Source organism: Phialemonium atrogriseum, assembly GCF_030411735.1.
Source record: "Phialemonium atrogriseum strain 8032-3 unplaced genomic scaffold QBC33scaffold_42, whole genome shotgun sequence".
In the NCBI taxonomy this organism is placed as follows: domain Eukaryota; kingdom Fungi; phylum Ascomycota; class Sordariomycetes; order Cephalothecales; family Cephalothecaceae; genus Phialemonium; species Phialemonium atrogriseum.
In genome coordinates, this window is record NW_026848179.1 from 179,450 (window position 1) to 206,040 (window position 26,591).

The following is a 26,591-nucleotide window of genomic DNA, read 5'->3' on the forward strand; positions in this document are numbered from 1 at the left end:
AAATAAAGCAAAACACACCTGATAACATGAGGCGGTGAATCGTTGGGAAACCAAGGCCTCGATCCTTCAAAAACTCCTCCCGTACGCAAGAAACGACGACTATAGTACCGGCGGCTTCTTTGCCATCACCCCCATCTTCGACCTCTGCTTACCGCACCTCGAACTGCCTCTGAACGTGTTGGTACTCAGGTCCTAAACCTACCTAGGCCAACCCGGAACTCTCCAAGCACCCTCGCTCCCGCCGTCGTACATCTCCCTCCTTGCGCCGCGCAACGGGCAGCCTGTCCCCCTCGGCATTTGTACAAGACAGAAAGAATGGCATATCTTGCCGCGTGCCTTCACCCCTAAAGGCGAACAAACCAGGGGTCTAGCAAAAAGGAATGGGGAAAGGGGCCAGAATACGTCGTTGATCCAGTTGCCATTAGGCCGCGTATTTCCGATACGCAGCCAATTTTATATACAATGTCAGCCCACCTCGTCTTCGCTTACTCCTGACCGAAGCCCATCGTCTCCTCGACGGCTATGGTCATTTTCTGCTGAAGCATCTCGAGAGACTTATATGGCGGTAGGTCAAGTCGGTTAAAGCTGGATGGGAGGTTAGTAGTAGTCTCGACAAAGAAACACTGGGCTCGGAATCGAAACTTACCAGGTGTGTGCCTTGGGTAGATTGGTGATCTCGCCCGTCTTTTCGATGGTGAAACGCCGTGGTCCATCGCTTCCCTGGAGATCCTTGAAGCCGTTGACGGGGATACGCGAGGTGCCCGTGGTGAACTGCAGCAGGCGCGACTTCTGCTCGCCATCCCAGCTGCGCACCGTCTGCCAGAAGTATTGGATGACCTCGTCGGACTCGGTGTATCCGCGGTAGTCGGTGTGCTTCTTCCAGTCGTCAACGTCGATCTCGGCGATACCGCCAATGAGCAACTCCAACTCGCGCTCGTCGAATACGTTGATGAGGTCCTGGGGAATGAGCTCCTGGAAGCCCTCCTTGAACGCCTGGAACTGCTCGGCAATGCGCTTCTCGATCCTCCACTTCACCATGAGGTCCACGTACTCCTTCTTGTTGTCGTTCGTAACATCGATGTCACGACCACCCGGGATGAGGTCTTCAACGGTGATGACGCCGAACCGCTCATCCTCGGTAGAAAACGTCTGCTCCAGAATGCCGCCCGAGATGTCGTTGTCCAACATCCACTGCAGTGAACGATGGAAGTCTGCATCCACGCCCTCCATATCCGCCAGAACCACAGACTTGCCCAGGACCATCTTGTACAGGGCTCCGATGAAGAAGGCGTCAAGGAACCGCCTGTGGAAGATGGCGAGACCAACCACGCGGCCGATGAACTTGAAGTAATTAAGATGCTCGGGGTTGATGCCCGAGTGCGGATTAATCTGGAGGGTATAGTTGTCGTGTGCGGAGTACTCGAAGAGGCAATAGAAGGGGTTGAACATCTCGTGCGACAGCAGAAAGAAGAACTCTCGCGAGAGACCGCCGTAATCCAGACCGTCCTCGCCGTCGAACTTGATCATCAGTCGCTTCTTGAGATCGGTGGCGGATTGGCGCGAAATCTCTGCGAAGGAGTCCTCGAAGATGTGAGACCGTCGAACCTTGATGTGGCACTGTCCTGACAGGATACGCATGGCGGGTTGCGACCGGAAGTAGATGAGCTTCCTCCTAAAGTCTCGCTTATACTGGGGCACGTTCTGATCCAGGGAAGAGGGTAGCCGGGGGTCGTCCCAGGTGGTCGTCTTGGTATTGTGATCAACAAAGTAGACGCGAGCGGTGTTGGTGAGGCGCATCTCCCAGCCGCTTGGCAAGGGCCCGAGCTGGGAAACTGGCTGTTGCTGGATGGTGCCGTTGGTATTATTCTGGCCCCCATACATGCGGATATATTGCTGGCGACGAGGATCAACCCAGGTAGTCGTGCGGGTGTTGTGATCGACAAAGTAGGGGCGGCCTTCCGGAGTCCACCTTTGTTCCCAGCCGGGAGGCAGCTCACCAGTCCCGGGGCTCGTAGCTCCTGTGTGCATCAGAGTGGCGGCATTCCCGTTTTGAGCAGCCGCAGCCTGCTGCTCTTGGAGGGTTGGCGAATTCGCACCCGTCCTGTCCTCGGGCAGCGTCCTGTTCTGGTGTCTCTGACGTTCGACTTGAGTTGCGGCCTCGACGATGCGCGAGTCGGTGGTTCCAGTCCCCGTCGGCCTAGTCCAGCTAGTGGTCCTTGTGTTGTGATCAACATAGTACGTCCTCCCCAGGTTGTCCTCGCGCCGTTCCCAGCCGGCAGGCAGCCGACCCTGGGCATCTTCAAAGGGACTTAGGGTGCTACTGGTACGTGGGTGGCCGGTGCCATTCGCGTTGCCCGGGGGGGCGGAGGATGAGGATGCTGCCATGCTAGCCGGTCGATGGGCAACGGAGAGTTGGTTTCCCGCTAAGAGGTTACTGTTGCCCGACGACATGGCCGACGTCGGTCTTTCGGATGCCCTATCTGCCGAGACGGTAGAGCCTTGCGGGGTGAGGAGGGAGGGACGACTGGACGCAGCGGAGGGTGGCGGCTGTTGACCACCTCGGACGGGCGTTGAGAGGTTCGTGGAGAGATTGACAATGAGTTTTCCATGGACTACCAGGTTGTCGGTCGATTTCTTGAGGTCTCGCGTGAGCATCTGGTCTATCGCAGTCCAAAATGTTAGCGATCCCTGGGCAGACCAAGCGGGGAAAGGGACTGTTAAATAGCGCAAGGGTATCGCACCATCTGCGTCTGATGCGAGCTCTATCAGATCGCCAATCCTGATGTTGATGACCCCTAGAAAGCCCTGGTCCTTCTTCTTGAACTTCTTCTGGTCAAACACCTGGACAGCCAAGATGCTGTCCTCATTCACCTTGCTAAATTGGCAGTAAGCATCAGGGTACACCAGGCTGGACGGATTGGCGGGGAGCATATTGGCTTACAAATCGAAGCTCTCGTTCCAGTATGGGTTGAGGGTCCTCTTGGATACTGTGGTGGTCTTGGTCTGCTCACCGTTGATGGTGGCTACAGCAAATGGATCGGGGAAGCCTATCAAAAGCAATCAGTGTTGTCCGGGAACTGCTGAAGTCTCCCAAGGTTGGGAAGGACGCATACGGAACACATCTCGCTTGTAGAGACCGTCGGCAGCGATGACTGGAACAATGGGAATAATGAGTTAGTAAAAGACGTGGAACCGGCGCGCGGTTATCGCAGAGGGGGTGGGAAAGTCTACTTGTGACTCGAAGGTTTGGCTGGCTAGAAGGTTATTAGCGACTGCTTTTGCCCAGGTAGGGAGTGAATGCGGCTGGCACTTACGGCGGCAGCCCAGAATCTCGACTTCCGCTCATCGTTGCGAGCAGGAGTGGTCGTGTGTGAACCGACCGAGGTCCAGGGTGGGCTGTTTCTCGACTGTTCGCTTTGCTGTCTTGATGGTTATCGCGGAACAGCGAGGAAGGTTGTGATGGGTGTCAAAACGGTATCGAGATGTCGGGATGACACGATGGCAGGAAAGCTTCCGTGCGATGTCGAGGTGGATGTCGATTGAGTGGGTGAGTATCCGTAACTGGCTCGTGGCTCGGCGGGTTGAGGCTGTGCCTTGTCGACCTCCCCGCTTTGGCAGTCCTGTTAGGACCAGAACGGTAAGGAACCGGTATGGGAGGTGCTAAGGTGACGCGGCGCTTGTAGCAAGTCGGTGGTTATTCCGGTCCGTTGCACGTCTCGCAGGACCAGCCGCTGAGGGAACGGGAGTTTATTGTTTGGCCTGTCGAGAGGTGCTGGGTCGGTGTGCTATCTTTCTGATAACTATCTTTTTGAAGGATTACGGTTCTGGTAACGAGGGGCGGCCGCCAAGAAATCTTACATATCTTCCAAAGGCGAATTTCGGCCTGGCGGCAAATTCACTTACTAACCACTGCAGGAAGGTCCAGAAGCATATGCAGGTAACTTACATGAATGCTTCGCAATACGCATAAATCAAGATCAACTACAACGCGTAACTTCCATTGCCTGGGTACCTATTCATAGTAAATTCTGACAGTATATGTACCTAGGTTCCTAGGTGCCTGCGCCCCCCTTTAACTTTTGTCTGTGCCTCCCGGTTGCCACCATGACCATGTTTTGTCCCTGGAACTAAACCCGGCGTCGGAGGCACCTGCCACAGTCAACTAGGTTCCGAATTCCGATAGATAACGACGGGGAACAGAGCTGCCCAAGGTTCTTTATCAGGTTACATTGTGGCTGCTTGAGCTCTCCACGCGTGTAGTAGAAGAAGATGTCGCTAAACTCATCTCAAATTCCCTTGGAATGAGTCCTGTCTTGAAGTAGGTATCTAAAGAAATCGCAAAGTTGCCTATGAAATACATTGAGGGTCCGCCAGAGGTTAAAAGGACGAAGCAAAGAAGCATCCCTTCCGTCGAGGTAGCGAGGGACCATGTTCTGACGATTAGGGATACGTCATGGAGACGCAGGGTTGGGTACATAGGTGGGCGGGCTAAATATGGAAAACGCAGGTGCAACTCCTAGCGAACACGGGATTGTGAATCAGCGCAAGGGAAGTTAAATATAATATTGCACCCTTCCCCATCACGGCAAGGCCAAGGTCTGGATTGAAGGCAAGCAATGACGGCATCCCATCCGTCCATTTTCCATCCCATGACGCCACACAACAAAATAGCAAAATCTCCAGACACTGTGTTGCGTCGCCAAAACTGGCCGCCTCTTGATCGTTATCTTACATACACGCAAGGCAGGTACGGAAGGCTGGACCTTCGCCGGAGCAGCCTTCCAAAGGGCAAAGGGGCCGGATGCATCGACCTAATAGGGGCTATACCCTCCCCGGCCGCGGCCACGATAGCCCCCACGGTACGAGGCCCGAGGAGCATACCCACCTCGAGCCCCCCCGCCGTAGAAGCCACGACCACCTCGGAAACCACCTCTTCCACCACGGCCACCACGAGACATGCCTGGCAGGTTGGTCCTTTTGGGGACCACCTTGATGTTCCGGCCCTTGAAGACACTCTCGTTGAGCACAAGGGCTTGTGCAACCAGGCTGGGCTCGGTAAATTCGACGTAGGCATATCTGAAAGCAGTCCACATGTCAGCATCGCTCAAGGGGTCACATACATCCTTTTGGCCCCAACTCACCCCTTGGGCTGGCCGGTGAATTTGTCCAGCAGGATAGTGACACGGTTTATCGAGCCACAGCTCTGGAAATGTGCCTGGATCTCCTCAGGCGAGGCAGAGTAGTCAACGTTGCCAACAAAAATGCTGCGGCTGTCAACATCCTCTTTGTCCTCCGACAGCTGCTGCTGCTGGTGTTCCAGGCTCTCCTGCATCGCGCGAAGCTTGTCAGCCTCCTCCTCCATCTCGGCCACGCGCTTCTTCATCGCCGAAATCTCCTCCTGGAAGCCATATTGTCAGTGGATCGCGTCCCTGCCAGATGGCTGCGTGCCCAGCCACGTACCTCGTCATTGACCTCCTCTTCGCCGCCGGCATTCTCGTGCTTCTCCTCAATCGGCTTCTCTTCTTCTGGCTTCGGGGAAGCCATTGCTGCGCTTGATCGGAACTTAGCGGGGGGATCAGAAGCAGGACTCCGCAGACAGCTCACTGTGAGATGCAATTGTGGTCAACTTTGGGCTCTCGAAGGGAGCAACTGGGATGGGAAAGACAAGACAAATCGCCTTTATCTGAGGTTGCAATGCCATCAAAGTCTACTTACCTCGCCGAATGGCGATCCCAGGTATTCACTTGTAAACTGTTGGTGGATTGAGAAGTTCGACGTGGGCTGCAATGCGAGCTTCAAGGTAGGAATCTCACAAAGGTGTGTCGGTAAGAGAGAAGCTCCGACATAGTGGGGGTATGTGCGGGATGGTGCAATCGCGTTTGGAGCCTTAAATTGGATAAATGAATATTGCGATAAAAACCTTTCCATATGCAGATATAAGATACCTTGTGCTTGGGTGGGACTGCCGAATTCTGATTGCTCCGTTCTCACTGCTCGGTCCACCCTCTTGTACTGTACCTCGACCAGCAAGCCTCGAGTAATTACCGGCCACTACACACAAAGTCACCGGGTCTTTATAAATACACCGCATCCCTATCCTCCCTGCCCGTCCCGTCTTAAACTCCGTCCCATTCATCTTCTCCATCCCGTTTCGAGTTGTGTTTCAGCCAATAGGGAACTCAGCACCTTGGAGGCTTATCACCGTGCGGGCTTGTCACAGAACAGACCTGTTGGAGCGCCCGTGTCGTATCCTCCAGCCCACCCTCCACCCTGCAATTGGAGAGCTGAGAAGTCTCTGAAATTCCACCGCTCATGGCGGAGTGAGATAGTACTATATACTGCTTATTACTGACATTACTCCTCCTTCAACATTTGCACCTGATCCGCGGTCTTCAGCAAGTAATCGCCACCCAGCAAAGCCATCAGGACGCCATAGATGCCCTTCAGCGGCCAAATTGACCAAAACAAAGCCAACAACCAAGGCACCCACTTACGCAACTCACGTTCCTCGGCTTCGGTATCGACCTTCACCTTATCATAAACACTCTGCAGCCACCCAGCGCCATACTTTGCACGCAAGGCGTCGTATGATCCGCGGTCATAGTGCGCCCAGAACTCAGCCTCGGTATAATACGCGTGGGCGTACAGCCACTTCTTCCCGCCGAGTTCCTGCACCTTCAGCTCTAGCAGGCGGTTTTGTTGCACGAATTCGCGCCGGTTGAATGAGCCCGGACCCCAGATACCGAAGTTCATGAGCCAGCCAGCTTCTGACTGCGGGTCCAGGTCCGCAAAGTCGGAGTGTAGGCCGTGGCGCGCGTTGGGCGTGTCGCGCACGAACCGCAAGGGGCATAGCCAGAGTGGGTAGATGTGAAGCGTGTTGTGGAGCCAGTCAATGAATTCCGAGACCTTGTCGTGAGGGATGCCGACATCTTGCACTAAATAGTTGTCCGACAAGCCGCTCTGATGTAGGGCTCGGTACATCGTCCTGGTGTGCATCAAGGGGTCGAGGATGAAGCGGGTCACGCGGTTGAAAGGAGTGATGAAGTAGCGGAACGAGTACATGGCCACCCAGAAACCCCCACGGTCGTATCGGAATAGGTAGTCGACTAGGGGAATGAATTCGGTGACCTCGGTGGACGGACCCGAACGTAAACGCTTCTGGAGCCGGCGAACATGGATATAGAACCAGGGGTCTCTGCTCCGTGTAAAACGTTGAGGTTTGGTACCTTCAGGCAGACGGTCGGTAAGCCGGCCAGAACATACAACTGTGCAGTCTTTCGAAAACATAATGCCATCGACGTAATCAACTGGCTCCTTAGCTATTTAGTTGTTTTCGGTTTAGCGTTTCGTTTCCTTCTTGTCGAACCATTTGGACAATATGACAAATACAGGTACATACCAATCTCTTCTCGAATGCTGGCATTCGCTCTGGCTGCGTCGCCATAGAGCGAATAAGTCAACCGGACGTAAGGCTTGGCTTCTCGCAGTTGGACTTCCAAGAGCGTGATCACACCGAGAGTACCAAACGCCGACGCAGCTCCCCAGAACAGGTCCGTCTTCTCATTCGTCGTGCGCGAAGCCTTGGTAACCTCGCCGTTAGGCAGCACGATCTCAATCCAATTGATGGTAGTGTCGAATGCGCCGTATCGGAAGGACGAGCTCTCGCCCGAGGTTCCAGAGAAGCCGCCTCCGACCGTAATGCCCGGAAATTCCATCACCACAAGAGGTACTAGACCAGCCTTGAGGGTAGCTGCCACAAGTGCGTCCATAGGCACGTTCGGCTCAACCAGTGCCGTATTCTTGGAAACATCGACATCGAGCACGCGGTTGAGGGAGCTGGTGTCTACCGTGTTGTCACGGCGGCGCTGTGAGGCGCGCGTGCTGTTTGTGGAACCATGATAGATCCGGAAGGGCTGCTTCTTCCCGAAGAAATGTCGCACTCGCGAAGCTACGGCCGCGACGGCCTTGTCATGAGCCTCCATTTGTCTGTTGGGAATTGAGGGGAATGATTCGAAGTTGCGTTGTCAAATTTTGGTGGCCGCGCCTGTGGAGGAAAACGAAAAGGAATCAGATGAGTCTCGAGCTGACATGCTGCGCTTAAAGGTGGGGTTATAATCTGCAGTGTCAAGTCTGAATCGACTTCACACTTGAGTTTATGAATATATTAAATCTGCTTAGCCTTAGCTACAGTGTAACTTGTTAGCCATCTTGTTAATCAATTCTCTATCCAAAATCCCGTGAGCATAGCACATCCTAACTAGCGTAAAGGTTTTCGCTGCTTCCGTTACTCTCTTTTGCCGAAGATTAAAAGGAAGTCTGCACCCAATAATAATGAATACTTCGTCTCCTGAAAGAGTCCCGCGTTGACAACGGCTAATTACGGAATCAGAGATGAAAAAGTGCTCTGTGGGGCATACCCTCCTCATCCACTTTTCAGTCTCTCTGTGAGATTCGGTAAGGTTATCAAATTTTGCGCAACGATCCATAAACGCAGGGCGGGTTCCTGCTATACTGAGAGGCACATCCGTCGAGGAATATTTCTTGTTGAAATTCGATTCCAATTCAGTTAGTTTGTCCCACGGCTTGCCGTATAGGAATCCTTCAGCAATGTTTTAGACATGCCACGAACTCCAGTCACTGTTGCGATATGAGCTGCTTGGAGTACCAGGCGCTTGTCTTCAGGAGAATGTCTGGTTTCCCCGAGGCAGAATATTTCCTAAAGGAGGTGAACATCGATCCAAGAGGAGCTCCATTTCGCCAGTCTGGTACCAAGGTTGGAAGGTGTTGTCGTATCGGCCCAAGCCCGATCGCGTCGTCAAATGTAGCTGTAATATCGGTGCCGATTAACGATCGAGCAATCATTATGAATACTTCCTCGGTCGACAATCTATAGTTGGGACGGATGGGCCAAGTGCCATGATGCTGGGAATTGTTGAGCATGGCAAAAACGAGGTCCCTTGGGTCCCCTGCCTTCAACTTTCAGGTTAATCGCATAAGCGGTAACTGATGGAGATAGTTTCCTAGGTCTTGGCTGATGCCTCTTTCAAAGTCCATCAGCATAATCCGGATGAAAAACGCACCCATACGTCCTCTGAGATCGTGGTCTCCCGTCGGATTGGAGTTTTGTGTGAGCTGCGAACCTCGACATAGATGCGTCCATGCAGTCCCACGATACCGCACTGAATCACCCCCACTCGGGCAACCATCACCTCCTGAAATATCTATTTGCGCGTGAAATAGGAGTAATCAAAATCCACTCTGCTGAATGCCAGTCTTCCGTTGTCGGAGGGATCTTTTATCATCTCTAGTTCCTCCGGCATGCAATTGTAGTGACGGCAACGTCCCCTCTGTAGGTCCCAGCGACCATGCTTGGAGGGAAGGCAATGGTGGTGAATCCGGCAAATCGACAGCATTGTCTTTTCTATACCCTCATAATGTTCTCCAAGCCACGAAAATGTAACGTTAGTCTGTTCATAGATCCTCTTCATCATCTGGACCAGGTTGCTTTTCTCTTCGTCATCCACCTGATTGCCGTAGCTCTATATCGAATCCTCAGAAGCGCATCATGAAGGTTCCTCCGGATTTCCAGTTGGTAATTTTCGTTGCAGATAAGAGGGTAGGGTTCAGTTCGTGTGCTCCGTTCATACGAGACCGCAAAAATAAAGCGGCCTGGCGTCTAGGTCGGCAATGGTCATGGTGCACGCTGGTGGTGAATCCGGCTCTCCAGGCAACAGGTGAAGTAGGCGTATGTGAGTTTCCTTTAAGAGAGGCTCATAGACGTACGGCAACCGGGTAGTCCTATGCTGGCCACTTCCTAGAAGACTTCTTTCTGCCACGTTTTCAACTTTGACGAGCAGTGGAACACCTTTCGAATGCAAGCCTCTACAGCGCTGTATTGGGTCCACGGTTGCCAAGAGCTTGATGACGTGTTAGGAAATCGGATGATTGAGGTATTACGGGGTAATCACGAATAGGCAAGATGACCGATTGGGCGTTGCAAAGAGTTGGCAGGATGGTTACGCAGGCAGAGTAGGTTAAAAAGGAGCTCCGCTAGGTGTACCCCCATTTTGCGCTCTGTGTACTAAATTGTGGCCTGCGCACTAGTTTCTAAGTTTTAATTGGTCCGAGCCACAGAGGTTTTCTGTTGTGTTACAATCAAAGATTCTGCGAGCAAAAGTTTACAATACTTAGGTCATATATACTAAGGGTTCAGCACTGTGCAGGTACTGTTACACTGCGAGGATATGTGCCCTGTCTAATATGTACTTATTGAGGCGGCCTAGACTGCTAAAACTTGAGGCCATATGTTGTCTGGGTGGAACATGGAAGGAAAAGCTTGGGCCATGACAAAGGTACGTAATTCTCCTTAAGGCTTACCGAGTTAGGCTGTCTGGTGTCATGGATGGCTGCATAGGTTGTAGTTCTGCCTTTGTCGTCCCATGCTATTCCAGCAGTTCCAGAGATTGCCGATTTTCCTGTCCAGTTCCCTTGTTACCTGGTCAAGACCACGCAATGCTACTCAGCCACATAGGTGGTGTTTTCAGGTCCGTTTCAGCCTCGCGGTTTGTCAGGCGTCAGCATGCATTGCTGCCCCGCAACGCCAGGAGTTGCCCCGCCATGGGCATGGAGGTGGGTGGGTACATGGATACCTGCCTAGGGTGGGCAAGCGGGCAATAAACCAACAATTTATACGACAGCTTGCCTGCCTTACAGTTGCCCAGAACATAAAACGCCACTCCCATCCAGTTCTCCTTTCTCCTTGGCGCTCTGATACTTCAAACCAAGCACGTAAACATGTCTATCGACATCCAAAAGATCCTAGCGGCGTCCCCGGTCACCACCCGGGGTCAGCCAACCCAGCTCTCCTGCGACCCCAAAGGCGAGCGCATAGCTTATGCCGTATGTGTACCCCTGCATCCCGCTCCCTGGCCGGGCCCAGCTCGACCCGCGGACCCCCGCCCTCAACCAAACCCCCAACGGCACTAACCCTCCCCTCCCCAGTCCGGCAAGTCGATCTTCCTCCGCTCCATCGACCGCCCCTGGGAATCGAAGCAGTACACCGGCCACACGGCCGCGACGACGGTGGCGCGCTTCTCCCCGTCAGGGTTCTACGTGGCGTCGGGCGACGCGGCGGGCAACGTGCGGGTGTGGGACGCCGTGGAGGCGGTCAACACGCGGGGGGAGCACGCCGTGATCTCGGGGCGGATCGCGGACGTGGCGTGGGACGGCGACTCGGCGCGGCTGATCGCGGTCGGCGACGGGCGCGAGCGCTTCGGGCGCTGCTTCACGGCCGACTCGGGCAACACCGTCGGCGAGGTGTCGGGCCACAGCAAGGTCGTCAACGCCGTCGCCGTCCGCCAGCAGAGGCCGCTGCGCGCCGCCACCGTCAGCGACGACGGGAGCATGTGCTTCCTGCACGGCGTGCCGTTCAAGTTCGCCAACAAGGAGGCTGAGCTGCACAAGGGGTTCGTCTACGGCGCCGCCTTCAGCCCCGACGGCGCGCTGCTCGTCACCGTCGGCGCGGACAGGCGGATCCAGCTGTACGATGGGAAGACGGGGGAGCCAACCAAGGTGATCGGGGAGGGGGTGCATACGGGGAGCATCTTCGCCGTCAGCTGGGCGAAGGACTCCAAGAGGTTTGTGACGGCGAGTGCGGACCAGACCGTGCGGGTGTGGGATGCCGAGAGCGGCGGGAATGTCCAGACCTGGAGGCTGGGACCCGAAGGGGGCGTCAGCGTCCCGCACCAGCAGGTCGGTGTAGTGTGGCCGCATGGGAGAACCGATGGCCTTATTATTAGCCTGGGTCTAGATGGTGACCTCAACTACCTGGTTGAGGGCAGTGCGAAGCCAATTAAAGTCGTTCAGGGGCACAACAAGAGCATCACGGCCTTGGCTGCCGCATCCGACGGAAAGGGCCAAACCCTCTTCACGGGTAGCTTCGAGGGCAGAATCTGCGGTTGGGATCTCTCGACGGGCACTGGCACGGCGGTGGATGGCCAGACACACTCAAACCAAGTCACGCAATTCGCTCCGTCGTCGGGCAGGACATACAGCGTCGGATGGGACGACACTCTACGGATCATCGACGAGTCCGCCGGCACCTTCGCGGGATCGTCATCCAAGCTCAGCGCCCAGCCAAAGGGCGTTGCTGCTTCGGGGGGTCAGGTCATAGTCGCACTCACCTCGGGTATTGCGGTCTACTCCGACGACCGACTGGTCGGAGAACTCGGCACTGACTATACCCCCACAGCCATCGCAGTACACGGAAGGCTGGTGGCGGTGGGTGCCGACAACAACACCGTCCGGGTGTACCAGCTCGACTCGGGCAACAAGCTCTCGCAGGCGGAGACATTGAGCAACTCGACGGCGCAGATCTCCGCATTGTCATTTTCCAAGGACGGCAAGCATCTCGCCGCCGGCAACTCGTCGGGAAAGATTGTCGTGTATAAGACTGCTGGCTGGTCTGTAGCAACCGATCGCTGGTCGGCGCATACGGCGAGGGTGACCAGCATCGAGTGGAATGGCGAAGGAACCAACGCGGCCAGCGGCGGGTTGGACACGAACGTCTTTGTGTGGAGCCTCGCGAAGCCCGGGAGCAGAGTCAAGGCGCTAAATGCACACAAGGATGGCGTCAACGGAGTGGCCTGGGTGGACGGCGGCATCGCCAGCTCTGGAGGTGATGCCGCGATCAAGATCTGGAAGGTCGATGGGCTGCAGTAGATGGCGAGTGCTTTGGGCATCACCTGTCCTGCCAATATAGGAGTACGATTCCCACGATTGAGAGAAATGAATTATTATGACTTTTCCATTTGCCGTCCTTCGGCGGGGGTATCTCCTTAACTCGTGGGATTCAAAGCCAAACAAACCCAATCATTTCATCCTCCCTTTTTGAGAACGCCCATAGCTCCAGACACCAAATGCTCCCCCCTTTTTCATGCCTCGTATATGTACATAGCGCGTTGGCCAGTTGCTGGGGAGCTGAAGCACCAGTCGGGAGAAATCGACCCCTAGTCCATTTGCAAACCAGCGACGTCGGACGGCTGTGCGGCCACCGCCGAGCCCGGCGCCGGCGACAGGGCCTCCAGCTCTGCCAGGTGGACCTGCTTGTCGAACTCGGCTGGGTAGCACGTCAGCACCATCCAATCGAAAACGTTGATGCGCTGGTCCTCGGGGACCGGGAACGGAGGGTCCGTGTAAGGTGGTAAATCGTCCATCCGACCTTGTATGACCTGCTCCTGGGAGCGGTCAATCGCGTCATCTAGCTGGCTATGCAGTGGTGAGAGCTGTCAGTTTATGAACCTGGCCATGCGGGATATTGAACTCGGGTCGATGGGTTGGTTGGTAGTACTCACCCAATCTTGCCATAAACTGCCCAGTTCTGCTTCTCACATTCTTCAGCGAGTTCGGCCTGGTGGTTGTCCAGGAGAGTCGAATTGGGGACCACAATGAGCGGAACTCCATATCGAATTGCCTCCATGACAGTTCCAGCACCTAGAAAAAAAGAAACGAGGTGAGCGGGGCAAGAGCAGAGAGTGGCCGGGAGAGAGGCCAGGGGAGATAGAGAGAGAGCCACATACCAGCATGGGAGATAATGCAGCCAGCTGCTTGGCCACCAGAAACACCTCGGCACATGAGCATGTGGTCTTTCATTTTGTTGGTGTAGGCGAAGCAACGGATGGTCGGCCGCATGTCTGGTCCTGCCTCTGGAAGATTGTCCACCTGGGCTTTGAACCAGTCATAGTCAGGTCCACACTGGACTTCCAATACACCAAAGTCATGGAGCCATAGTGCGTCAAGAAATTTGGGCTGCAGGATCTCGGTGAGAAGGGCCCGAAAACTGGCAATGGATCCAACTGTGACAAAGCAGTGTCGAGTGAGCGGGGCCATCTCCCTGTTGAAACTCGAAATTTTGAGTCACCGATAACACAAGGTTATCAAAAAAATCCGACCCGAGATTGGATTGAACGTGTCGAATGTTTTGAAAAGTGGTTGATCTGTTGTCGTCTTCGGCGCACATTCATCATCGAGGCAGAATCCATTGTGAGCTGGTCTTATCGAGCCAGCAATGTGGAGTTGATAATGAAGGTGGTGAGACGGTTAAACATCGGTTATTCTCAGGGGGAAAGTCGGACATTCAAGATGTGCAGGGGTGATTTGGAGAAGGCTTATGATTGGTCACGATGTTGGGACTGAAAGAGCCCCAAATTTTTAGCAGTCTATCAATTGGATCCTTATGGCCTGGGAAGCAATCAACCAACAAGACGTGCACCCCTAATTACCTCAAGGGGAACAATTGGGATGGCTGCAGGAGCTCAATCGCTGCGCCTTTGTCTTCGGAGCTATAGGCAAGCTCCAGCTTTCCGGGCTCTCAGGCCAAACACCCCCCAGCTTCGACGAGCATTATCCACCACGACGATAGCGCGACGGAGGGAAGCCAACGACAAGGATGCCGTCGACCTCGGATTCGATCGAGTATACGACAACCCTGGCGATGTCGTCGACGATCTCTTACGTACCGAGTTGTTGCCCGCAAAAGACAGAAACCAGCTAGCCAAGGCGCAAAGCGTGTGGAGCGAACTCCCACACGAGCAGAAGCAGGCCCTGCAGAAAGATGTCCAGGAAGTTCGGCAGGCAATGGGTCCGCTTAGGAGGATTCGGAAGGCAAAACGATCTTCATTCTGGGGCGAGGAGGAGACTGACTCGGACCTTATCACGGACGAGTTGGGCGAGGACGATTTCGAGGAAGATGACATCCTGAGTATGGGCCACGGGAAGCTCGAGGAGCATCGGGAGCTCAGAGAATATGCACGCATAGCCATATGGGAGATGCCTCTGCTGTCGAGTAAGTTCCCAGGCTAGTCTCGCCGGGGCTGCTTCTCAGCCCGCTGACCCGTGAGCAGAGCACGCCAAGCCATTCCAGCCCCCGGTACAGGGAGAGGTACTGCGCTTCCGATACACGTCGTACATGGGTGAATTCCATCCGGCCGAGAAGAAAGTCGTCGTCGAGTTCTGTCCGAGGGACTTGGACCTTAGCGAGGTGCAGCAATCGAAGCTCGCGAAGCTTGCTGGTCCCCGATACAACCCAGAAACGGATATCATCCGCATGGGCTGCGAGATGTTTGAGCATCAGGCACAAAATAAGCGATATCTAGGCGACCTGGTGGAGAAGATGGTCGCCGAGGCGAAGGTACCGCCCACAAGGATTGGCAATCTGGGCAAGAATTTGCAGCTGACTCGTCTCAGGATCCCACCGACACGTTTGAGGATATCCCGTTGGATACACGGCACCACACCTTCAAGACGAAGCCCAAGTTTCCGAAAGAATGGCGGTTGACCCCGGAGCGACGGGCAGAATTGGAAGCCCTCCGGCAGCAGTCCTTCCTCCTGGATGAGTCGAAGAAGAATGAAGGAGCTCTGGTTGATGGCTCGCAGAGAATCCAGCATGCCCTGGCTCCTCCTCCCGCATCGGACATCCAAGGCAAGGTCGCTGAACTGTTGACGGTGCCTGCACAACAGAAGGCATCAGGCCCGAAGGCGAAGCGGCGATAAGTAAGAAGATGGGATTTCTACCACCTGTCCCGTGGCAAACAGGCGCATCCCGTTGCCAGCATGAGGGGATTGGAAGCGGAGAAGCCGCAGGGTTAATGCCCGTGTATATCACAACCCCAACTTGTAAAGTCATGTTGTATACTTGGAAATAAGAAGATAGAATTTCGAGTCGAATCTTGTGGTGACATATCAGGCGTATCTGTTCTACTGCTCTCCTTGCTCATGCCTCCCACAGTTACTATGTAACGTTTCCAAAAGTTCGGTGCACAATCTGTTATAGCCCCCCTGCACGCAGTGCATTACGGATGTGTACATAGTACGGATCCGTACAAGTACATGAATTCCGGCATTAAGCTGGGATGGCCCCACCGTTGCCGGCTCTCGTGGCAGGGCGGATAGCTGGGCTCGGGCCCGGAACGGAGCGGGGCGTCACTTCCGCTGGCCACCGTCCGGAGCCAGTGTTGATGGGGTGTACGCCATAGACCTAGAGGTTGCAGATACTGTACTATGCACTAAACCTCACTTTAATGCCAGTTTTAGAATGAGTTCCTCTGACCTTCAGTACTTGATTGCAAGGCTTCAGTTGTGCCTCGGCAGAGCAAGGTGGGGAAGCTACAGGGGTTATGTTCACATGTCTTAGCTCGGTGAATATTGATGTCCTGTACCTAAGGTCCCTATAAGCCGGCCTTCACTCTTCAACCCGGGCATCTCTGATCGCCATTTAAACTTGACTCTGGCAGTATCAAGAATCTTTCTCATCTCCCTAAGCTTAGTCGTATCTTAGTCAACGTTGTTTACCAGCTCAATTCATTCGGCTGTGCTTTCTTACCCCGAACTGTCCAGTTCTTGGACTGATCCATCGCTTTCCTTTCCCTTTGCATCTTTGCTTTCTTTCCTCCTACATCGTAAGTTCATTCATCTCATCGGGGATATAACTGAATATCCCCATCATCCCGCAAAGTGGGATTTTCTTGACTTACACTCCGGCATGGTGGAAGATTCACCCGAGATGGCTACCAAAATCTCCATCCCGGAATATCGGGCTACTGCGGTGGAAGATATCCCCGACATTGCTCGCTCCGTGCGCCAGACCTTCCGGACTCATAAGACCAAGGACGTCGAATGGCGCCTGGTCCAGCTGCGGAAGCTCTACTGGGCCTTGAACGATCTGAGTCCCGTGATCACCGAGGCTCTAAAGCAGGATATCGGAAAATCCGCCTTCGAGTCGGTGCTCACCGAGGTTGAATGGCTCAAGAACGACTGCATCTTCATGATCGAGAACCTGAAGACATTTGCCAAGGATGAGAAACTCGGCGCCCCGAGCGTTCCTCTCAGCTATTCCATGCTGAATGTGCGAATCAAGAAGGAGCCACTGGGTGCTGTCCTCATCATCGGACCGTACAACTACCCGCTCCAGCTGATTTTCTCTCCGCTCATCGGTGCCATTGGTGCGGGCTGCACGGCTGTCATTAAGCCGTCGGAGATGGCTCCGGCGAGCGCCATGGTGTCTATAGAGATACTCAAGGCCCTGGATCCGAAGGCCTTCGCCGTGGTCAACGGCGCTGTTCCCGAGACGACAGCTCTTCTCGACGAGAAGTGGGACAAGATCCTGTATACCGGCAGCGCGAATGTCGGTACAATCATCGCCAAGAAAGCCGCCGAGACGCTCACGCCCGTCTGCCTTGAGCTTGGAGGCCGGAATCCCGCCTTCGTCACCAAGAACGCCAATCTGGCCCTCGCAGCCAGACGGCTTCTCTGGGCAAAGACCACCAACGCTGGCCAAGTTTGCATGTCGCAGAACTATGTCCTCGTTGACAAGACTGTCGCTCCGACTTTTATCGAGCATCTCAACGCCTCGTCTCGCGAGTTTTTCCCCGACGGTGCCAAGGCAAGCCAGGACCTGTCGCGTATCATCAACAAGAGACACTTCCAGCGGATGAAGAAGATGTTGGACGACACCGAGGGCAAGATCGTCATGGGTGGTAAGATGGATGAGTCGGAACTGTTCATCGAGCCCACCGCCGTGCTCGTGAACTCGATGGACGATTCCATGATGCAGGACGAATCCTTCGGCCCCATTTTTGCAATCTACCCCATCAACACGCTGGACGAGGCACTCAATATTGCCAACCGTGTCCACAGAACCCCCCTGTCCCTGTTCTCCTTCGGCTCCAAGGCCGAGAACAAGAGAGGTAAGATAACTTCGTCCGCATTGATCCATCCACGCGCGCTAACCCCCCCTGCCACAGTCCTCAACGAGATGACCTCGGGCGGCGCGACGCTGAACGACTCCTTCTTCCACGGCTCGATCAACACGGTCCCGTTCGGCGGCGTGGGCGACTCCGGGTGGGGCGCGTACCGCGGCAAGAGCAGCTTCGACGTCTGGACACACGCGCGCACCGTCGCCGAGACGCCCTCGTGGATGGAGCGCTTCATCCGCGTCCGCTACATGCCCTACGAGTGGAAGCAGCTGCGCTTCCTGCAGCGCCTGACCACCAAGAAGCCGGACTTCGACCGCAGCGGTAAGGTCGTGCGCGGCGGGCTGGTTTACTGGACTGGCCGGCTGCTGGGCCTGGGCGCCGGCGGCGCCAAAGGTGCGTTCCTCAGATGGCTCCTTGTTCTCGTGGCCGGGTATGCGGCTCTGCTTAGGAGGCAGCAGCAGGCGTGATGGTCTTGGGACTTTTCCTTTCCGTCTCCGAGCTATTGATGGGCGTGTTTCTAATGCGTGTTGCTTGACCTGGCTCTAGGCGGAAGTGATGTATAATAGTACCAAGAGCAAGGCGGCGAGGGCTATGAGTTGTATCGGTAACCAGGCGTCAGTACGGGGATATTGTTTGTACACTCAGTACGAGACCGGCACAGATTAATTGTTTCTATTGCCGTAGTAATTACCCTCTTTCATCAGACCGTTCATTGTAATTGCTATTCCATGGGCCACACCACATAGTCGCCGATAATTCCATCCCATATAAGATACATGCATTCTAACAAACTGAGTACGGTACACACAAAACTCTTCATCTTCACCCACCATCTAGCAAGAACAAGCACACTTGAACAGAGGCCACGCACCCTTCTACCTTTTTCTCCACAGTTAACTAACCAGTTTCCGCGACGTCCGTATGTCCCTAGAACTCCCACTACCAAGGCTTCTCCTACTCAGCGACGCAATTCCGAACTCACTTCCCGGACTCGGTCGTGCTTCCCATACCCATCGGTGCCAATCTGTGAGTGTCGTTGTCAGTTCCGGCTCACTTTATCGAAATGACAACGCCAATAACCCGAGCTGAGTGCAACTTACGCAGGTAGATAGTAGACACTTGGTTAGCCCGCCTGGCGTGATATCGTTGCTCGAGTCTCGCTGCAGAATCCAGGCCTTCAGTTTCTTCCTTGTGCATTTGGAACTCCGATATATGGTAGATATCCATGGAATCCTTCCTCCAGACCATCCCCGGTTCGCAGACACTTGTGACGCCTCTCCAGGCCGACACCCCCATTATAGCCCACCACAATCTGCATTCCCACAAATATCAATGATTCCCCAATATGTCCATAGAGCGAGAGTAAGGCGAAGAACGAGCGGTTAAGTGGAACCTCCGTGCCGGGGAAAAGGAGACCAAAGACGAGATGGAGACCGCCATTGCAAGCAAGCCGTGAGAAGGAAGGGATATGGCGGTCTCCATGGCCAAAATGAGGGACGATCCCGTGCTTCACCGAAAAAATATTCCCGAGCGTCCAAGACGATACTTGTTTGACTGCCCGCTGTCATGAAGTTGTTGGCTCCGTTCCCTCCACGGCAGGGTCAGTGGATATAGCCGGCTCCGCAGGCGGGATCCGCGCATCCCCGGCACCAGCCCTCCTCTCCATCTCCTCGGCAACAGGGCTCGTCACCTCCTCAGCAGCGGCCTCCTGCAGGATCAGCCTCGGCTCCTCCAGCCCTTCCGTCTCGAGCGACCACAGCCTGAGCTGGGACTCCATCGCCTTGTCCAGGTAGCCCCTGAGCCGGTCGTACCTCTCGCGCCCGCCCTTCCCCTCCCACCCCTGCGTATACGCCATGGCGTACACGGCCCTAGGATCCTCCTGGAACATCCTAGCAAGCTGCCCAGCCGGCACCGGCCCCGCCCTACGCGACCGCCCCACCACCGAACTCCCCGTCCCCGCCACCGCCGCCGCCGACCCGGACCCCTCCTTAGCAGGCCTCTCATGCTCCGCGCAATAAGAACCGGTTCCACTGCCCCGCGCCCCGACGCACCCCCTCCGCGCACAAGCATGCCCCTCGCAGAAGAACCCCCCACCCCCACGCCTCCTAGCCGGACACCCCCCGGGCCCATCCCCCTCCCAAGCACAAGCATGCCCCGCGCAGAACCTCCTCGGCGTCCCCGTCGCCGCCGCCACCGCCACAGCCTCGAGGCACGCCCGCACCCGACACGTGTGCGCCGCGCAGAAGCGGCCCAGACCCTTGGGCCCGCTGGGACATTCCGCCGCACCATCCCCGCTCCCATCCCCGCCGACGAACCAGCACCCATGGTCAGCGCACAGGCGACCCGCCCGCCGACACGGCAGCGGACACGACGCCACCGCGCACCCGTGGCTATCGCAGTACTCCCTCCCCTTGCCGGCCTGGCGCCGACACGTCTTGAACGACCACCTGCACGCGTGGTCCGCGCAATACAACCCGCCGCCACCGCCTCCGTCCTGGGCGCGGACGCATCCATCGGCGCGGCACGTGTGTAGCGCGCAGGCCTCGGCGCCGGCGCCGCTGCGGCGGACGGCGACGACGGCGGACCGGCACCCATCGACGGGGCAGGCGTGATCGGCGCACGCGGCCGCGTCGGCGGGCTTGGGGTTGCGGCACCCCTTGCGCGGGCAGGCGTGGCGGGCGCAGTGGAGGCCGCTTCCGCTGCCGCTGCTGCCGCTGGCGGGGGCGCAGACCGATGGGCAGGAGTCGGCGCGGCAGGCGTGGTCTTGGCAGGCTCGGCTGCGGGCTGTGGGGGGTGGTGACTTTGTTTAGAATAGGATTGTGGGGGAAAGAAAAGGGGGGGAAGGGGGGAGGGGGGGAGAACTCACGATCATATCCGCCGGCGGCGGCCATGGACGGCAGGGGACACCCGGCGTACCAGCACCCGTGCTCGTAGCAGTAGGGGGCGTCGCCGTCGCTCGGCAGGGGACATCCGTCGATGCCGCAGGTGTGGTCCTCGCAGTAGTCGCCGAAGTAGGAATAGCCGCGCCCCTGAGTTGGGGCAGAAAACACCGGCTCCCGCCAGCAGCCGTCTACGCCGCAGCGGTAGCGGTGGCGAGAGGAGGTGTACAGTTCCGAGGACATGGACATCTGACGCTGAGAGTATTGCTTTCTCACAGAACGGCACTTCTAAGAAGAGATCGTTGCGAGGTCGCGCGACAGGAACTAGAGGTGGCAGCAAGCATGGGCTTTACTCTCTGAGATTGATCGGTGGTTCACGCACCTGATATCCATCCATGCCATCCAACACACATATGCAATGCGCCAACCAGTGCACCATCGGTTCGCAGATCGGGTGGAAGACAGGTTGGTGCATCGTGTTGAACGTGTTGCTGGGTCATTGGTTTGTATCTGCATGCCGCTTCGTCTCGACGTGCCCATGCAATCTTGGAATGATGCCCAGCCTGACCCAAACGCAACTCGTGGTCTCTCATTGCTGCCGTCCTAGTTCCTCTACTGGCTGGCGGCTGTTGAAACATTTTTAAGGTACCTAGACTGACGCCCAAATGAAGAGATCTGCGAGCTCCAGAGATCCGTTTTGCCCCTTGCCTTCGAACGAACCTGTCAAAAATCGGGGACGGCGAACTCAATGGCCTACCTTGTCAACAAAGGAAAGTTTCCATTTTTGTGTCAAGGCCCTCGAGGCCGACTTCCCCAGAGGCGCTTCCTCGTGTATCATACCTGAAGTAAGCGGAGGAAGAATTATATAAACACACAAGGCTTCGGCACCCAGGTACCTGTACACCCGATTTGATAACGACTATCCGTCCATCCATCCATCCATCCATCCAACCATCCGGAAAATGCAGGGACAGGAGGTAAAAGAACGCCAGAAGCGAAACTCCGAAATCCGGCCAGCTTGCCACCTTCTTCGGGTCTGCCCGAGAGAATCCATTTCACAGCAACCCACCCGCGTACTCGTCATCCTCTTCAGCGGGCTTCGTCGCGCTTCCATACGCACCTGCTTCCACCTTCGAGGCGGTTTGCATGTCGTAAGCCTTATTGACAATCTTCCGCGCGAGGTCCCACGTCGACTCGTACCAGCGATCGAGCTGGCATTTGTCCGTGTAGTAGCGAAGCTTGGAGTCCTCCCATTTCATCGCCTCGAGGAACTTGTTCCGCCAGTTCTCGTCCATGTTGGCGAAGCGCGGGGGCACATATTCCGTGTACGCGTCCAACGCATTGGCGGGCTTGACGTAGGGTGAGAACTCCGGATCAACAATCTCTGTTCCATTTGATCAGCACGAGTCTTCGTAGGCGCTTGAGCATGGTCTCGCCACAAGTTAATAAGTACTTACGTTCGGCGATGCACGCAAACGAGGTGCGGTAGGTGGCGGTCTCGCCAACCGTAGCCAGCTGATCCAAGTCTGCCTTGTTGTTGGTCTCGTTGACACTTTCCCAGTCGTCTCGGATGAAGCACCGTCTCCAGATCACTCGCTCGGCCCGCGTGCGTTCCCGACCCTTGAGGCCGAACCGAGCCACCTGGAGGGCTAAGAAAAACTGGTCGCCGATGGCGTCGATATGCTCGGGCTCCAAGTAGGCCAGAGTGAGGAGATCGATCAAGGAATACGGATCCAGGGCGTTGTGCTTGACGAGGCGGGTCATGGCCTCCCTAAAGATGTCCTCGAGGACATCCTGTTCCTTGGTAACCAGGCTACCGTGCGCGGCCACGGCCAAGTCGACTTCGGCGGACTCGTCGATAGCCCCGCTGATTGACGGTAGAATCTGGCTGTACAGCCCATCTTGAATCTTGATAATGCTCAATTCGCGGTCGACCTTCTCCAGGGTGGCCTCCGTCTTAGCTTCCTTGTCGGACTGGCCATTGTTCGCGCTCCCCCCCTTAACCGAGTTCTCGGCGTCTTCGGCCATGAGCGCCAGCTTGCCGAGGCTAAGCTCGATCTTCTTGTTCCAGACGAGCTGTTCGCGGCTGAGGCCAAGGTCGATCAACGTTTCCGCAGCATGGTCAATGTCCCTTTCACGCTCCACGTCATTGATCCACGAGATCTTTGCCAGCTCCGGCTTGGTTCTGAGGAACTTGGTTGCGAACCCAGCCTTATCGCAGGGGAAGTCCAGAACGGCCTGGACGCCGCTCCTCGAAAGTAGGACTTCGTAGGCGGGTAACGCAAAATCACCACCGTACTTTTCAAAGTACTCGCCCATCTGCTGTTCCTTGGCCGCAGCTAGCGCGAGTTGCTCCTTGGCCGTGCTTGCGGATATGGTCCTTGTCGAGGCCTGCTGTCGTAGGGAGCATATTTGTTCCACCAGAACCTCGGCCATGACATCGCATCTACGGTGCTGTTCGGCCAGAGCAATCGCTTCGTCCCAGAGGTTGAATTCCTTGAGTCTAAGGATCTTCTCGCGCGAGTCCTTCTTGTAGCCATCACGACAGATCTTGCCCCAGCGCCGGATCTGTTCATCGTCGCTATGATCAGCCCACGATGCGTACTCGGTGAGTGCAGCGAGATACACGCTTGTAAGGGGCTCGAGTTGTTGTCGGGTGGACTCCAGAAGTCCTGGGTCGACGGCGTCACCCGATCCGTGGAGGTAGTACTCCTCCATCCAGGGGTAGCAGAACTCGATGAGACGCTTGTAGTTGTTGGTTATGAAGTGCGTCGCAGTCCAGGGCTCCAGGGTGACCTCCTTGCTAGACAATTGTTCGACGCCATAGGTGGAGCCGTAATGCTTGCGGTAGAGATGAGCACGTTGAAGCGCCCCGGTGCAGATCGTGACGGCTTCGTAGATCAAGCGGTTGATGCCAGCCGTGTCGGAGAGGCGTTCCTGATAGTGGTACTTGATGATTTGGTAGCCCCAAGCGATGAAGATATCGAGACGCCAGACGTCGTGGATGAACCAGTGCCGGACGGGGTCGACTTGGCCGATCGCCACGTTCGGCTCCGTCTTCTGCTCCTCGTTGATGTAAACGGCTGTCTCGGAAACGATGCTCTTCTTGTCTTCCTTTGGGCGCTCCGCGAGGAATTCCTCGTGCTTTTTCCAGACCCACGACGCGACGGTCATCTTCTCGGCATTGAAGAGCAGAGTTTGGCGTGCATTTTGACTGAGGTCGACCTTCAGCGCATTTAGGTGGTCCATCAATTTTTCCAAATAGCTGATTCGTGTCCGCATGTTGATCTCTAGCGAGGCTGGCAAGCTCGTGATGTGAGGTGTCTTTGAGCTCACAATCTCGAAGCTCAGCTCGATGGCAGCTTCTCCGATCTCCTGGCTTGAAAACTGCAGATCTCTTCGACCTTCAAATATCAGAGGGTTGTCGTCTTTAATGCCAAAGAAGACGGCCTGCTCCAGCTTGCTCTTCGCTGTGACCTGCGGCGGTTTGTCGCTAACAAAACGATCCACGTCGGCAAGGGCAATCCTGATAGCACCAACGCCTCGCACCAGGAGAACAGCAGCAGGATTCTTCGTCTTCTGGCGGTGGCCTCGAGTCTCCTCCAAGACTGAGCCACTTCCCAGGGGCTCCTCAATACCGGAGCCCACTATCTCCAGAGTGTCTTCATCTCGAAAATCGATGACATCTTCAAAAGTGGCCGGGATCATGTGGCTCTCCTCCTGGAGTTGAGAGTCCGGGGAATCGGGCGGCGAAGCCAGAGACGCAACGACAACGGCCCGGTCGAACACGACAAACGCAACCAATGCAGGCCTGGGGACATAAAGTCGCGGTCGCTCCGGCGCCTCGGCTCTGACAGGGCTAGTATAGGATGTGAGAGGCCGTATCATGCCAACCTCGAAAGTTCCTGCCGATAGGGCAATCTCAACCAGCGAATACCGATAGTGGCGCTTGCCGCCGAACGACACCAAGAGCAGGAGGTGTTGCAGCGAGTCGTCCTCGGAGTATATGGCGCGGCTGAACCGAGTCAGGTCGCTGTACTTTCGCTCGATACCGCGGGGGACAAATGTGAGGTCAACGACTTCGAATGATTCCGCCGGAAGGCGTCTGCTTGATGCATCGCTGTCGTGCGCGGCACTTATGACGGCCTCGCGAACATCAACCTCGGCGAGGGCATCATGATGACCACCACGATGGAGTCTCCACGAGTGGAGCTTGCCCTTGGATGTCGCAGCGACAATCACTCGTTCTCCGACCTTGGGGCCGTTGTTCGCACGCACGGCAGCGAGATCGCCCCTCAGAGATGCGGCGGTGAGGGCGTGACGGATGCTTCCGAAGAAGCCCCCGACGGCATTGCCGAGTCCGCCGCGAAGGAACTGAACCGATATTGCGGGCCGGCCATGTCCATCTCTCACGCTCATGTAGGCCATTCGGCCGCTGCTAAACACAAGCACAAATCCAGCCGATTCGGCGTTGACCAACTGCACAACATGTTCCCCAGAAAACATGCCGTGGACGGCATGCTCGACTCCAGTTCGTTGCTGGCGAATGAAGTCAAGAGTGGCAGCACTGGAGATTGATTCCCAGTAGGCGATCTTTCCGCTGACGGGCATGACAATGACTAGGCCAGGTTCTTCAGATGAGGCCGAGGGCGAGACTAGCGAGCCGAGAGGAAGGGGGTCCGAGGCATGTTTCGCCGGGTAGGGCAGCGCAAAAGTGAAGGTTTCGGGTGACGGGGTCGTCGAGGTATAAGGCCAAACAAGGGCATGGGTATGTCCGAGGGTGAGGGCATAGCCACTGGAGGAGTAGATGGCGCCATGTTGTCGGTCTTTGATAGAAACAAGTCAGCTTGATTTGGAGGGAAACTTGTGCATCATCTCTCCAACGGGGACGGAAGCCTACCTTGCGAATCTGCACGGAGTCTGTCGGGCAGGGCCGGCAGCTTGCTGACTGTGTAGGCATTGTTTGTAGTCTATATTCACGTCAGCCTCGCGAGGTCACCAAGCACTTCTCGCCCGGACCCGGCAACGCATGCAACGCACCAGGACAATGCTCCCATCCCCCTTGCTGACTCTCTCTCCAGCCTTTGGCTTTCTGGACCGGACACTGAGCTCCTTGCGGGGGGCTCCGAAATTCTCGATTCCATCGCGCTTGATACCCGACAGGCTGGTCTTGTCGGATTTCACCTCGAACATCTCGGGGCGGGCATCGGCGGGGACATCGGGGTTGGCGAACGTCGTCTCGGACAATGGGACTCGCTGACGCTTGGCTTTAGGTTGCTCTAGGGTGTCGGAACTCGAGGGTCGTTGTCGTCGTCGACTACTTCGTGTGCCCTTGGCGGGCCCGCCCTCGTGAAGCGCCGGTGAGAACATCTCGGGCTCTTTTGGACGACAAGTCGGGGCAAGATGGAGTCGATATTTAGTTTTGCAGATGGTTCATGACGGGACTCAAGCAGGATTATTTCATTCTCTGACGGTGGGGAAGTGAATCGAGGCTGCCAGAAAAATGGATTCCGGCCTATGCAGTAAGGCGAAAGCAGCAGAGTGACGAAGTTCGATAATTGGACCTTGTTGACTTTTGGCCAAAAAAGCCCTCTGGATCTTATTGGCCAGTGACTGGATCATCATCCAATGCTGCCCAGCTCCAGCCATTCGAAGGCGCGCTAGTCCCGATTGAGCATCCCCACAATACATGTAGTGTAGAGACGGGAGATGCCCTCACAGTGTGACGTACCTGCTTCTAGGTATGGATTCCTCAGGCAACCCGGCTCAACCAACAAACAAAGAGAATCTGCACAAGCGCCAACAAGCCGGTAAATCCTTGCCAGGTGCAGATATTTGGCAGGCCTGCCAAAGGCTGTTACCGTTCCAGGTTGCCATAGTTTGGTTGCTGTACGGATTGGTTGCTCTGCACCTGGTATGAGTTGTCGATGCACGCGCAGCAAATGGAAGACGTATGGAGTCG

General features: G+C 55.9%; 9 protein-coding genes across 9 annotated transcripts; 3 read left to right on the top strand and 6 right to left on the bottom strand.

The window, feature by feature from the left end:
• Nucleotides 1-256: 256 nt before the first annotated feature.
• On the bottom strand, nucleotides 257-3,816 carry QBC33DRAFT_285280 (uncharacterized protein). The gene is made up of 7 exons (XM_060423283.1): nucleotides 3,315-3,816; nucleotides 3,232-3,254; nucleotides 3,114-3,152; nucleotides 2,942-3,047; nucleotides 2,742-2,875; nucleotides 647-2,660; nucleotides 257-585 (listed from the first exon to the last, which is right to left on the bottom strand). The coding sequence occupies exons 1-7, from the start codon at nucleotides 3,344-3,346 to the stop codon at nucleotides 486-488; spliced, it is 2,448 nt and encodes an 815-aa protein (XP_060278615.1). The 5' UTR covers nucleotides 3,347-3,816; the 3' UTR covers nucleotides 257-485.
• Nucleotides 3,817-4,811: 995 nt separating this feature from the next.
• QBC33DRAFT_563857 (RNA-binding domain-containing protein) lies at nucleotides 4,812-5,544 on the bottom strand (the record flags this gene model as incomplete). Its single annotated transcript, XM_060430314.1, has 3 exons — nucleotides 4,812-5,076; nucleotides 5,142-5,398; nucleotides 5,461-5,544. The coding sequence occupies 3 exons, from the start codon at nucleotides 5,542-5,544 to the stop codon at nucleotides 4,812-4,814; spliced, it is 606 nt and encodes a 201-aa protein (XP_060278616.1).
• A 749-nt stretch (nucleotides 5,545-6,293) lies between these two features.
• Nucleotides 6,294-8,158, bottom strand: QBC33DRAFT_552133 (uncharacterized protein). Its single transcript, XM_060429267.1, has 2 exons — nucleotides 7,400-8,158; nucleotides 6,294-7,319 (listed from the first exon to the last, which is right to left on the bottom strand). The coding sequence occupies exons 1-2, from the start codon at nucleotides 7,980-7,982 to the stop codon at nucleotides 6,355-6,357; spliced, it is 1,548 nt and encodes a 515-aa protein (XP_060278617.1). The 5' UTR covers nucleotides 7,983-8,158; the 3' UTR covers nucleotides 6,294-6,354.
• Nucleotides 8,159-10,534: 2,376 nt separating this feature from the next.
• On the top strand, nucleotides 10,535-12,819 carry QBC33DRAFT_285533 (tricorn protease domain 2-containing protein). Its single transcript, XM_060423285.1, has 2 exons — nucleotides 10,535-10,899; nucleotides 11,002-12,819. The coding sequence occupies exons 1-2, from the start codon at nucleotides 10,795-10,797 to the stop codon at nucleotides 12,718-12,720; spliced, it is 1,824 nt and encodes a 607-aa protein (XP_060278618.1). The 5' UTR covers nucleotides 10,535-10,794; the 3' UTR covers nucleotides 12,721-12,819.
• QBC33DRAFT_552138 (glycosyltransferase family 28 C-terminal domain-containing protein) lies at nucleotides 12,800-14,023 on the bottom strand. The gene is made up of 3 exons (XM_060429268.1): nucleotides 13,578-14,023; nucleotides 13,353-13,491; nucleotides 12,800-13,266 (listed from the first exon to the last, which is right to left on the bottom strand). Exons 1-3 carry the CDS (start codon nucleotides 13,885-13,887, stop codon nucleotides 13,008-13,010), a joined length of 708 nt encoding a protein of 235 aa, XP_060278619.1. The 5' UTR covers nucleotides 13,888-14,023; the 3' UTR covers nucleotides 12,800-13,007.
• Nucleotides 14,024-14,143: 120 nt separating this feature from the next.
• On the top strand, nucleotides 14,144-15,730 carry QBC33DRAFT_552141 (37S ribosomal protein S24, mitochondrial). Its single transcript, XM_060429269.1, has 3 exons — nucleotides 14,144-14,842; nucleotides 14,901-15,187; nucleotides 15,244-15,730. Exons 1-3 carry the CDS (start codon nucleotides 14,299-14,301, stop codon nucleotides 15,547-15,549), a joined length of 1,137 nt encoding a protein of 378 aa, XP_060278620.1. The 5' UTR covers nucleotides 14,144-14,298; the 3' UTR covers nucleotides 15,550-15,730.
• Nucleotides 15,731-16,223: 493 nt separating this feature from the next.
• Nucleotides 16,224-18,575, top strand: QBC33DRAFT_552145 (beta-apo-4'-carotenal oxygenase). The gene is made up of 4 exons (XM_060429270.1): nucleotides 16,224-16,454; nucleotides 16,548-17,741; nucleotides 17,799-18,143; nucleotides 18,297-18,575. The coding sequence occupies exons 2-4, from the start codon at nucleotides 16,559-16,561 to the stop codon at nucleotides 18,311-18,313; spliced, it is 1,545 nt and encodes a 514-aa protein (XP_060278621.1). The 5' UTR covers nucleotides 16,224-16,454; nucleotides 16,548-16,558; the 3' UTR covers nucleotides 18,314-18,575.
• A 739-nt stretch (nucleotides 18,576-19,314) lies between these two features.
• QBC33DRAFT_563863 (uncharacterized protein) lies at nucleotides 19,315-20,878 on the bottom strand (the record flags this gene model as incomplete). The annotated part of the gene is made up of 2 exons (XM_060430315.1): nucleotides 19,315-20,534; nucleotides 20,617-20,878. The coding sequence occupies 2 exons, from the start codon at nucleotides 20,876-20,878 to the stop codon at nucleotides 19,315-19,317; spliced, it is 1,482 nt and encodes a 493-aa protein (XP_060278622.1).
• Nucleotides 20,879-21,684: 806 nt separating this feature from the next.
• On the bottom strand, nucleotides 21,685-25,999 carry QBC33DRAFT_461584 (Non-repetitive/WGA-negative nucleoporin C-terminal-domain-containing protein; the record flags this gene model as incomplete). Its single annotated transcript, XM_060425038.1, has 4 exons — nucleotides 21,685-22,013; nucleotides 22,087-25,455; nucleotides 25,530-25,599; nucleotides 25,670-25,999. The coding sequence occupies 4 exons, from the start codon at nucleotides 25,997-25,999 to the stop codon at nucleotides 21,685-21,687; spliced, it is 4,098 nt and encodes a 1,365-aa protein (XP_060278623.1).
• Between the last annotated feature and the right edge of the window lie 592 nt (nucleotides 26,000-26,591).

Bases quoted from the DNA above. Each gene is read 5' to 3' on its own strand.
- QBC33DRAFT_285280 (XM_060423283.1), bottom strand. From the start codon at position 3,346: ATGAGCGGAAGTCGAGATTCTGGGCTGCCGCC. The intron at 3,255-3,314 runs GTAAGTGCCAGC...ATAACCTTCTAG, and splicing joins CGAGATTCTGGGCTGCCGCC to CCAGCCAAACCTTCGAGTCA. The intron at 2,661-2,741 runs GTGCGATACCCT...GGACTGCGATAG, and splicing joins GCTCGCATCAGACGCAGATG to ACCAGATGCTCACGCGAGAC.
- QBC33DRAFT_552133 (XM_060429267.1), bottom strand. From the start codon at position 7,982: ATGGAGGCTCATGACAAGGCCGTCGCGGCCGTAGCTTCGCGAGTGCGA. The intron at 7,320-7,399 runs GTATGTACCTGT...ACAACTAAATAG, and splicing joins CAGCATTCGAGAAGAGATTG to CTAAGGAGCCAGTTGATTAC.
- QBC33DRAFT_285533 (XM_060423285.1), top strand. From the start codon at position 10,795: ATGTCTATCGACATCCAAAAGATCCTAGCGGCGTCCCCGGTCACCACC. The intron at 10,900-11,001 runs GTATGTGTACCC...TCCCCTCCCCAG, and splicing joins GCGAGCGCATAGCTTATGCC to TCCGGCAAGTCGATCTTCCT.
- QBC33DRAFT_552138 (XM_060429268.1), bottom strand. From the start codon at position 13,887: ATGGCCCCGCTCACTCGACACTGCTTTGTCACAGTTGGATCCATTGCC. The intron at 13,492-13,577 runs GTATGTGGCTCT...CTTTTTTTCTAG, and splicing joins CTGCATTATCTCCCATGCTG to GTGCTGGAACTGTCATGGAG. The intron at 13,267-13,352 runs GTGAGTACTACC...ACCACTGCATAG, and splicing joins GCAGTTTATGGCAAGATTGG to CCAGCTAGATGACGCGATTG.
- QBC33DRAFT_552141 (XM_060429269.1), top strand. From the start codon at position 14,299: ATGGCTGCAGGAGCTCAATCGCTGCGCCTTTGTCTTCGGAGCTATAGG. The intron at 14,843-14,900 runs GTAAGTTCCCAG...ACCCGTGAGCAG, and splicing joins GGAGATGCCTCTGCTGTCGA to AGCACGCCAAGCCATTCCAG. The intron at 15,188-15,243 runs GTACCGCCCACA...GACTCGTCTCAG, and splicing joins AGATGGTCGCCGAGGCGAAG to GATCCCACCGACACGTTTGA.
- QBC33DRAFT_552145 (XM_060429270.1), top strand. From the start codon at position 16,559: ATGGCTACCAAAATCTCCATCCCGGAATATCGGGCTACTGCGGTGGAA. The intron at 17,742-17,798 runs GTAAGATAACTT...CCCCTGCCACAG, and splicing joins CAAGGCCGAGAACAAGAGAG to TCCTCAACGAGATGACCTCG.